Genomic DNA, 11706 nt, shown 5'->3' on the forward strand with positions numbered 1-11706 from the left:
CTTCGAATTTGAAGAAAGCATCAGAAATTTTTACTTTTTTTCTTCACAGTGAAAGTTTCAGGGAAATTAGTGGATGATAAGCTATTTTCGTTCGGTCACATTAGTGACAGTTTTTAATTTCTGTAGAGTAAATTTACTTTTAAAAACAAACGGAACTTCTGGAGTAGAAAATTGATAGCTCAATTATCTAATTTTGAATATGCTTAATGCTTCTTTCGGTGAGTTTGAAAATACGTATCTCTCCTTCGCTTCCTAAAATCAGGAGAGGGAAAAGGAGGATTATTATAGGAAACTGTTTTTGTAGAGCATTGTGAAAGTATGAAAAATGTTGTCAATGTAAAGTAAAGGGAAATTCTGATTACAAACAAAGTTGATACCGAAAGGTCGGGGGAAGTGTAGACCTTCGATTGAATCTTTATCGAGCCAAAAATTAAATTCAGTGGTAAAGTACTTTGCCAACAGAGGGGAAGGCGGGGCCAAGTGAAATGTTTTGTAATCTTCTCCAAATCCCAATATCTGCATTTATAAACAAAGATTTTGGTAATTAGAGAAGATCACAAAACGTTCCACTTTGCCCCATCCTCCCCTTCCGAATAGAACTTTCATTAAAAAAACATAATGAGCCAAATGTGAAATTTTTTAAATTGTTCATTGATCTCCGAAAATAGTAAATTCAGGAAATAATGTTAAGACACCTAAAATACTATGGTCTCTGGGTAATTTCAGATTTAGTATAGATCTGCACAGTTAATGTACTCTTTTATATTTTCCTTCTTTCCTGAATGAGAGCTCAGTAGTGATGATACACTGCTGAATTCAATCTCATGTTCACTTGTGTCACGATTTTTGAAACAACTTTTTTATATTCGAGTATGTAAATTTCAAATTTCACTAAAAATACCACAGATTTTCATCATGTCGTTAAAAATTAGAAATTGAAGTGAAGAAATGTTAAATTAGAATAATAAAGACAGAAGCTTTTACGAGTGAAATATTCCTCCTGTAAGATAAATGAAATTCTCCAAAAATAATTTAATTACTTTAGAAAAAACCACTGAACAGTTTAAAGACGCCAGGATATGCTTTTTTCTCGCACTTTACGCAATATTTTCACTCTGTTTTGAATACCAAGATGGCTTCAAGGTGTTTCTATCCAACACGCGTTAGTACGCGCGAGAGGAAAAGTAATTTCGGGGACAAAATTGTTGTACATTGTCACGCAATGTGGATACGTACCCATGGAAATTCTTGACGATGAAAGCGAAACCAAAGAGGAGCAATTACGATTGTGAATGGTGAAGAGATTACACGAGGGAGTATATATAATACCGTGGATCTTAACTTGTGTCTCAGTCCTGTCAAATTGTTCATTCATCACTCAACTATTTTCTGAATAGAGATAAATTCGTAACTCAAAATCTAAGGTATCGAATTCGGGTCCTGGTGTGAAACGGTTTCGATTTTAGTGATGAAAAATTGTATCTCTTGCAGATGATTCGAGCGGAAATGAAGCTACTCGTTTTGATAATTGGATTGACGATTAGTGGAATAAATTCTTCACCAAAATATGATTTAGGAGGGTAAAATATTTGATTCGATACTAATAAATTAATGTGATTGGAGGGTGATTATTTTACCAGTACCTTCAGGGAAGGAGGAATATTTCGAAAACTTCACATTATTTTTCAAATTTCATTCAATGCTCTTCTTAAAAACATTAGGTTTAGAGAATTATACAAGATAATCTGTATGAAATATTTCAGCCAATCTTATAGTACACGTTATGAGTAAAATAAAGCAAAAAGTCAAAGAGAATAGGAAAATCATTTTTTTAAGATTTGTTCCAAGCTCTGTGGACTTTTGGGGAAACGGTAAACATCAGGACCAAATGGCTGTACCTTCGCAGTCCCAAGCACGCGCTGAATCGCGTTCGGACTCGGGAAATGTCTCGAGGACCCTCGAAGATAGCAAGCCAGTGTCTGAAAGGAGCCAGGAACCTAGATTTGGATTTTCAAATCTCGAAACTTCAGGGGGAGGAACAGTGCGTAAAACACATTCATCTATATTTCCAGAGTCTTTTCAAAATTTTATGCATGATCAGATAATAATTTTCAACATAGGCCCAGAAAATGATCGATTTTTAGAATGAGAAATTTTTTTATGCAGAATGTAATGGAATTTGAAATTTTATTGATTTCTCAACAAATGGAAACCTATTCTAAAACAATACATAAAACTTTTTTTAAGTTCATTTCAAATGAGTTTCGATCAATGCTTAAATCATTTTCACTCCAAATTTGCAGTAAATTTTTTCGTCAGGGCCTAACGAAATTAGTATTTTTGTCATTACGGCCGTAAGGCGGAGCTGAGACGGGAATTTCTAGCACGAGTGATTGGTACAATTGTAAAACTTCCGTCTTACTCGTATCAAAATATACTATTTTGTCATTCCGTAGGGATGTAGGGAAGCGCGTTACGAACGCTGTGCGTCCGTAAATCCCTGCCTACGGCCGTTATGACAAAAATATCGTTCTTCGCTTGGCCGAAAAAAACGTTGCTAGCTCATATGATTGCATCCCTCGCCTTTGGCTCGGGTTGCAAACTCATCACCGAAAAAAAAATCAGTTTGAATCATACAGAAAAATCGGTCTGAATCAAGTCGGACTAAATCATGCCGGGAATCGACTCATTTCATGTAGAACTGACGACATGAATCAAGTCGGACTCGGACAAATGCAAACCAGAATATCGGTCTGATTCAAATCGATTTTTCGACTTGATTCAGACCAACTTCGGCTTGATTCAGGTGGATTTTTCGGTTTAATTTAAACCGATTTTTCGACTTGATTCAAATCGATGTCGACTTGACACGTTTCTACTTGAAATAAACTACTTTTCGACTTATAACAGACCGAGAATCCGGGTTGGCGTTGTCCGAGTGACTCGGCTTAATTCAAGCCCAAAATCAGTTAGAATCAAGCCGACGTTTACTTGAATCAGTACTTTTCTGGGTGGTATTCGCCAGAATAGTTTCTTTCTGCCTGGTGATACGAAATAGTATATTACAATACAAGTGAAAGAGTAGTTGTTGATGAGTGTGAGGGTTACAGGCCGAGTCGAAGTAGGTTTTTGTATATGTATCGTACGATATTTTATGATTTTAGTGAAAAAAGCGATCCTTTGCGCGCGAAGCGGGCAAAAAAGTGCCCTTTTTTCACTTGTATCGTAATAGTACATTATGTCATGAGACCCCCACTGAAAAAATTAAGAAAAACAATCAAAAAAAAATATTAAAAAACTTAAATCGTTATGACTTAATATAAAAATTAATAACTAGTAAATTCTGTTGGAATACCCAAAAACATGGGGTTGGTGATGAAATTTTTTTTTCATTAAGCAATTCCTATCGCGTATAACTAATAAAAAATTTGATTATCGCTAGGGATATGGGGTGAGTTCTTATGCCCCCACAAAAGTTGACCTAGGTGGGCTCATCCTTGGTGCAGTAATCGGCGTGGGAACAATTCTCATCATCCCTAAACTCCTCTACATCATTTCAGGCTCGTACGGAGCATACGCAAGAAGTAAGTCCCAAAAATACATATCAAAACCGTAGTTCTACGGAAAAATGTTGAAAACTTTTTTGTATCTGAAAACATATTATACAGAAGAACTATCTTGAGATTTTCATCTAGTATTAGGAGTATGCGCATCACTAACTCTGAAGATAATTCAATTACAAGAGAATAATATTTAGTAACAAACCCTTGCAAGTTTCAGAGTAAGGACTTTCCGTTCCACACTGTTAAAAATCTTTGCCAGTATTTTCCGGAAAATGACCTTGAATTCGATTCAAGGGGAAAAAGTCAATGGAATTTTAAATGTCTCTGAAAATTCAAGTAAAGTCCCATTTTTTTAGTTTTCAAGTGAATTTCGCTCAAAATTCTTGGAATTCCAGGAATTTTTCAAGGAATAGGGAGCTTGCATGAAGCTCAATTCTTTCTAATTCCTCTATTCACACATTCCTCGTAACATATGGATAGCTAAACGGCGAAAATTATGGAGAAATATTGCCTAAATGTCTTATGATAATTAATTGAAAATCAGTCGATTTCAACGTCAATTTTTTGGTCATGACGTCACGAAAACGGTCAGGTAATCTTCATTGGTCGAAAAAGAAGAGTGGGGAGTTGTCGACGTATGAAAAAATCGTATAGAAAGANCGTAACATATGGATAGCTAAACGGCGAAAATTATGGAGAAATATTGCCTAAATGTCTTATGATAATTAATTGAAAATCAGTCGATTTCAACGTCAATTTTTTGGTCATGACGTCACGAAAACGGTCAGGTAATCTTCATTGGTCGAAAAAGAAGAGTGGGGAGTTGTCGACGTATGAAAAAATCGTATAGAAAGATTCTATACGGATTGCGTATAGAAATTCTATAGGATTTCCGTATATGATATTCGGATATTTCTATAAGAATATTTTCTATACGAATTATTTCTATACATAAATTTTTACATAAATTTTTGTATTCATATAAAAGATGTCTAAACATTCCAGAGAAAAACGTAGAGAAATGTCGCAACTATACTATATTCCTATACATGTGGCAGTGGGACATATAGGATTAAACCTATAGAAATCGTATAGAAATAATTCGTATAAAACATATCCGTATAGAAATATCCGAATATCATATACGAAAATCCTATAGAAATTCTATACGCAATCCGTATAGAAATAGTATATTTCGTAACGAGTGCAAAAAAGTGTTTTTTGGCGAGTGGGAGGTTTATGTCACGAGCCGAAGGCGATTTTTTCATACGGGATCGTCCTCCATTGGCCGGCTCATCTCAAGATTGGGTATATCGGTCCGAGCCATTCTGTGATTGGTCCAGCGCTCAACCGTCTGTGTGACGTCATTAGCGATTTCAAAACGTTTGAAATCTTCAGCTACTTTCAACAACTTTCAACTACTAATTATTACTAAATTATTCAACTACTAATCTTCAACAACTTTCAACTACTAATTATTAAGTAATGAGCAATATTTCAAACGTTTGTGAATGGAAAATGAATTATTCAGGTTCCAAACTTGAGATTAGCAAATTGAAAAGAAATCCCTCCAAGTTCCCTATTCCTTGAAAGTTCAGGAGAATATGGAATTCAAGAAAAGATTTCTCTGAATTTTCCTGATTTTTCATTAATTTTTCTCGAGTTATTAACTTGAAATTTACAGTTCCTCCAGATTTTTCCATGAAATTATGAATTTTCAATGATCAAATTTCTTCAAACTTTAGTAAAAACGATACTTGTTAGAAATTTCCAAGACTCTTACCAGCAATTTCAGTGGAAAATTTTTAACAGTGTACTTCCTTGGTGAAACGGGGTGAAAATTTTGCAATTTTCTAGGAACCCAATATTTGGAGCACATAATATACGTATCCGTTCATACAAATTTTCGAGATATTTCTGTTTTTCCGTTTTTTCATAAAAAAATATTTGTAATCAATCCAGCTTGCGATAAAATTGAGATATCAACTTAACATTATTGGTAACTTCCCGACCCGAAGGGATGAAATTATTGCAATTGCCCCAAAAATCAAAAGTGGAAATTTTATATCTCCACGTTTCATGACCCCTCGAATCATTCTATGATGTTTTTAAACATGTTTTTTTGTACGCATCTCGATGTCTTCTACCTCGATCAGTCAAAACATGTAGGAGAGAGTGGGGCAAAATCGAGCAGCCCAAAAACAACTATTCGAAGCAAATTAAACAAAACAAAATTTTTTTACTAACTTTTGTTTATCAACTTTTTTTATTATTGGGAGTACTGATGAGAATAATAATTTTTGATTCGTCTTATAATTCAGTTTCTTATAATTGAATTGAATAGATTAGGACGATTACACTTTTCTTTTTTAATTCGATTGAAATCCAGCATATTTTCCTGTTTCCCCTACTGGGTCTTCTCTGGACTTTGGATCTGTTGTTTCATTTTCTTTTCAATTAATCTATTGATAAAATGTTCTCCCGTTCAAAATCTCTCAATAATTTTACATTCTACTGAATGGAAAATTATTATCCTCATTGGTACGTCCAAGATTAAAAAAAGGTTAATAAACAAAAGTTGAAAAAAAAATTTAATCACAAATTTATTTGCTTGAATTGCGTCAAACTGTCATTGTTCAACTGTTTTATTTTGTCCCACTCTCCCCTATACACCTTCATACAAAGTATTCGACACATTGGAATTGTTATAGCACCCATGAAGGTGACAATACACATCTGCAATTTTTGCTGCTAGTTAGTGTTGCAGAGTTATAAACTTTTGTAACATTTCAGACCATTCGGAATGTATTGATGACGAAAAAAAAAATAAGACATCACTCAGTGACATCCTCACTGTTATATGCTCGCTGCCCCCTGCTTGTTTATTTTTTCTCGTCTACCCTAAACAAAAATCCTAAAGAATTGTTTCCACAATTTCCCAGGTGACGATGTGAGTTTCACCAATGCAATGACGAAGTTGGATGACATTTTAGCGCGTCACGGTATCGATACAACGTCCTGCATGCAACGAGCTGTTTGCACGTATGCCCAAAAGGCAGCTGAGACCGTGAGAACAGCAAACGACATCGACGATGATGAGAAAATTTCCTCCTTTGACCGAATGATCGAAACAATTACCACAAATCAAGTGTTCCGAACTGCAATGCGAGGTACTGCGATTCAGGAGGCTATAGAAGCAGGACGAAAGGGTCAGAACTGCTCCAGACATTATCGACTGTGTGGATTTTCGATGGAATCTCTCTTGGGACTCGTCTCGAACATGTTGTCTATCGTTTCGAGCACCGAGCCCCATCCAACAGCTCCAGCAGCTCCTCTGTAATATTAAAGTCCCACATCTCATGTAAAATCATCTCAACAAAGATATTTAAATTTTTCCATGCCATTCATAGCCATTAAACCATAGTCCAACATTTTTCCCTTCAAATATTCAATAATTTGAGGACGATAAATGATTTATGACCCTGTGTAGATGAATATTTTTCGTTTTATTTGAATTCGACTATCTAGACTCATCACGAGGCAACCTCGGATATATTTACATATAATACAAATAAAATTTTCTAATGAACTTTATCGCAATTACTCTGTGCATAAATAGAGCTCTGAACATTTTGAGTATTAAAAATAAATCGTGGTGAGAACATTAATGTGCGGATGTTGTAAATGTTAAAGCGGGCAAAGGCTTTTCCAATTCAAATAATCCATCTTATTCACACCTATGAATTTCTAGAATTTGGGTCAAATGGTAAACGTGACGAGTCGAAAGTTAAAGTTTTGTTTCCATCATTGATTTGACGACTACACGAGGGAAAAATGAAGTCTAAATCACGGTTGTTTACTCTCCATAACTTGCGTTAAAAAGTCTATCTTGCTTAGCGATGTCGAGGTGTTCACAGTGAAATCTATACGACATCCAACGACTTTTTATAAAAAATTTGCCTTTACATTTTTTCCCCACAGGCGATAATTTTCCATATAATTCTAATAGGGAGATTGTAAAACGAGACGAACCAAGACTGCTTCGTGATCATTTTTTAATCCTATCTCAGGAATCAAAGGAACTAGCAAAATTATCGTAGACAACATTTATTCATCCCTTATTATGCTCTCAAGTTCTGATGAGAATCCGTCTTTCCTCTTTAACGGAACTTATCATCGGAGTAAAAATTGGATTCCAAGATTATTCGTCGTCAGACGACTATTTAGCAAAACCCAAATTTTTACATCATCAATAATCTCGGTATCTATAGTGTAAGAATATGGATTTTGTTGAATAGTCGTCTAACGACGAATAATCTTGGGATCCAATTTTTACTCCGATGGTAAATTCCATTGCCTCTTAAGGGGAGACTACTATGAGTTTAAAAATTCGCAGGCTACTGGAGTGAGATTTATTATGCATTAAAGATCGATTATGTATGTCTGAAAACGAATAATTAGTGAAAGAAAATTAATTGTTTATTGTTCGTTTGCCCCACAAACACTTGAAGTGTTAGAAATAGTCCGGGGCCTCCAAATAGTTTTTTTTTTCAAAATTTTCAAAAAAAGCAAGTGTATATTAGCAATTACGAGTTAATTTTCTTTGGAATTCGACTCTTACACAGCTAATTTCTTTTTTTTTATTCAAAAAATTGCACTGTTCATATAAAATAGCAAAAAAAATTATCTTCAAAACATTTAAAATATATTCTCGATTCTTTCAGAAACATTTTTCCAGCTATTTTCATGAATGGTACAATTTTTTATATTAAAACAAGTGGGAAATTGCTCTTGTATTGAATGTAGTATAGTTACTTTTGCTAATAAATTAGCAATATGCTTCCAAATTTTGCACATCATTTCCTTCTACCATGTATAATTCATTGTTTATTTCATTTTGTTATGTTGAATAAAATTTTCTTTTAGCTAAATTTGTCAGATTTTCACCTTAGTTGAATGTTATCAGCGTCATTATTCTTATTATCCTTTTTCTTCTGTACAATCGATTCTCTTTTTTACAGTTCTATCTCTCCCCTCAGCCTTTCGATAAAATATTAATAGCACAATTTTATTTACACATCCTTGAATGAATTTCAAACATCACATTTGAAGAAACCATTAGAAAACTCACTTTCAGTGAAATTCATGAAAAATTCAAAATTTTCAACAATCATAAAAATTAAATCAACCAATATGGCTATCGTAACCATCTTTTAACATTAACTTAATGGCATTAGAACAAAGATTTTAAGCTATATTGAATTCATTTGAAGCATTATATTCACAGATATCCCCGGAATTCTAATTTTCAAACAATACACAATTTTTGAAAATTTGCGAATAAATTCAAATAACGATTATTGCTATCGCCTTCATCTTCGAACTCGGTCAAAGGGACATCTAAAAAAATTTTTAAGCCATTCAATCAATGCAGAACATTTCTTTTTTAGTTATTGTAAAAAAACATTTTTTAAAAATTCAAAAAATTAATAAATGAATTAAATTTTAATTAATGGCAACTGGTAGGGCTCAACAATACCTACATTTGAGGAAAAAAAGATTCAAATTCCATCTATTCATTAGCGAACAAAGAAACATTTGTTTACATACGTACGCACGTACATACATACGTAAGGACACGGTTTAAAAATAGCATTTTCAGACTTTTTGGATCATAATGGGTCAATATAACAAAAGAATCCAAAACTTGAATTTGAACGATTACAATGCTTCCATTCGGAAGCAAAAAAATACAAAATTTGCTGTGTAGACGTCGAATTTTGAAAAACTAGTTCGTAATTGTTACTGTACACATTTTTTCAAAAATTTTGAAAAAAAAACCTCTGTAACTCAAAAATTCCCCCTCTACTGGGTTCCCACTTTGTCGTAGTGAGGGGGCTCGGTCGCGGGCGGTGGAGGTCTTAAGGACTACCGCTGCCCGCGGTCGCTAAGAGGAGTCCACCCAATCCATGTGTGTGAGCGGCGTAAGCCATGGCCTCGGCCATACCGTGCCTAAGGATGCGTGGCACAGGGGGAGCTGTGTCGCTAACGGTGCCTCTCAGAAACCTGGGCGACCTCTGAGAGTAGTCTTGGGTGTAACCCACCCGAGACAAGCCAAGCCCTGGGCAATCGCGGCAATGCACCAGGTGAAAACGCTTAACCGCGGTACTCGTGGGACTAAAATGGAAACCAATTTAAAAAATCTTAATATTGAAAAAGCAACTTCGGGTGGGGCCAGCGATGGCGAACACACGAAGTCTGACAAGGCTGACCAGTCTGGTACCGATGTGAATCGGGTCAGACTGAGTGGAGCCGAGAGAAGACGTCGCAAGAGAGCGAAGCTGCATCAAACCTCGGGGGCGATTGCAACCTTGACGGATGCAGCAGCGAAGGTCGATGAGGGAAGGGGGGAGGGGGCTACGAGGAAGGCAATAAAACGCCTTCCATCAGAGCGTACTACGCCAAGCCCCTCAGTCAGACCGAAAGAAAAGAGAATGAGAACGCAGGATCAGGGCACATATGCTCAGAACACTACGAGCTCATTCAAGTTTGCAGTTATGCCGGAGTCATATCCGGATCAGAAACTGGGCACTGAAGAGGTAACGGAGGTGAAGAAACTCCTGAAGAGGGCCATTCTGGCGTTACCTGACGGGGTGAAAGCACCCACCTTCAACGGTGTCTGGGAAAGAGAAGGTGTGGCAATGGTGTGCTGCACTGATGAGGAAACGGGAAATTGGCTGAAAAGCCTTTTCCCCGAAAACAAAATAGCTGGACTTACTGTACGTGTGGTCGCAGCCTCGGAGCTTCCCAAGAAGCACAGGGTTGTACTACACGTGGAAGACCCAGATCTAACCGCTCAAGAAGCACTGTGCTTCCTTGAGAAACAAAATGCAGGACTGCAGGCCAGAGAGTGGGTTGTCGCTCGGGGCAGTGAGAGTAGGGACGCGAAAAGTGCCCACTTCGTTGCGCTGATAGACGACCGATCACTCTCTGTTCTGAAAGCCTGCAACTTCAGACTGCACTGCGGGATTCAAAAAGCTACTGTCAAGCTGCTTGCGAAAGACCGTGGTGAAAGTCAGAAGAAGGGTACATAGAGGTACCAGGAAAGTAGTCATCATTATGGCTGCAACCCGGGTGCACATTGTACAGATAAATTTGCACCACAGCAAAGCAGCCTCGGCTACTCTAGTCAGGCTGTTAGCTGGGATGCAGACTGTCATAGCAATGATCCAGGAACCATGGATAGTGGACAATGCTATTAAGGGCCTCAGTGGTTGTGGCAGAATCTATCACGCAAACACTCAGGAGAAAATTAGATCTTGCATTGTTATTAAAGGACTAGACTCTTTCTTCTGTTCACAGGCTAGTGAGGGAGACCTGGCTGTGGCACAAGTGGATCTGGGCCTGGGACAAGGCGAGGAAATGAGCCTGGTTGTAGGGTCAGTTTACATGCCCTATGACTCGGCTGAACCACCTCCTTCGAAAAAAGTAAAGGACCTATGCAACCATGTGAAGGAAAGGGGACTTGAACTCCTGCTAGGTTGTGATGCCAACTCGCACCATGTAGCATGGGGGAGCACCGGCATTAACGGCAGGGGGGAAAGCCTCCAGGAATTCATAATGGGGGCCGGTCTAAACATCCTTAATAGGGGGTCAGAACCTACCTTCATAGATCGGAGACGACAGGAGGTCATAGATATCACTCTGGGGACGGATAGAGTGGCAGACATGATTGGGGACTGGAGGGTCTCAAAGGACCTCTCAGCGTCCGATCATCAAACCATAAGAATGTCCATCCACACAGTGAAAGAAACGGAATGGGTGAGAAACCCAAGACGAACAAACTGGGGAAATTACCGAGAGAGTCTATCTGACAATCTCAGGGATATCATCCTCAGATTTAACAACAAAAAGCAGCTGGAGGAGGCTTCGATTGCCCTAAACCAGGCCATCATGGACTCCTTCGAGACAAACTGCAAGCTTATCCCGAAAGGGCAGCCCACTGAGACTCCTTGGTGGTCAGAGAGGCTCGGTGGGCTGAGGGGCAAAGCTAGAAAAGCTTTTAACAAAGCTAAGAACATGAGAGCGGGCCCCCGTAAGGAAGACGCATGGAAAACTTACAGAGGCTTGCTCGCAGATTACA

General features: G+C 37.4%; 1 protein-coding gene across 1 annotated transcript; it reads left to right on the forward strand.

The window, feature by feature from the left end:
* The first annotated feature begins 1491 nt into the window (after positions 1-1491).
* Positions 1492-6959, forward strand: LOC107038463. The gene is made up of 4 exons (XM_015257559.2): positions 1492-1580; positions 1837-2041; positions 3443-3584; positions 6506-6959. The coding sequence occupies exons 1-4, from the start codon at positions 1492-1494 to the stop codon at positions 6901-6903; spliced, it is 834 nt and encodes a 277-aa protein (XP_015113045.1). The 3' UTR covers positions 6904-6959.
* The last annotated feature ends 4747 nt before the right edge of the window (positions 6960-11706 follow it).

Source organism: Diachasma alloeum, unplaced genomic scaffold, assembly GCF_001412515.2.
Source record: "Diachasma alloeum isolate Michigan unplaced genomic scaffold, Dall2.0 Dall_scaffold_00284, whole genome shotgun sequence".
Taxonomy (NCBI): domain Eukaryota; kingdom Metazoa; phylum Arthropoda; class Insecta; order Hymenoptera; family Braconidae; genus Diachasma; species Diachasma alloeum.

Bases quoted from the DNA above. Each gene is read 5' to 3' on its own strand.
- LOC107038463 (XM_015257559.2), top strand. From the start codon at position 1,492: ATGATTCGAGCGGAAATGAAGCTACTCGTTTTGATAATTGGATTGACG. The intron at 1,581-1,836 runs GTAAAATATTTG...CATTTTTTTAAG, and splicing joins CCAAAATATGATTTAGGAGG to ATTTGTTCCAAGCTCTGTGG. The intron at 3,585-6,505 runs GTAAGTCCCAAA...ACAATTTCCCAG, and splicing joins GTACGGAGCATACGCAAGAA to GTGACGATGTGAGTTTCACC.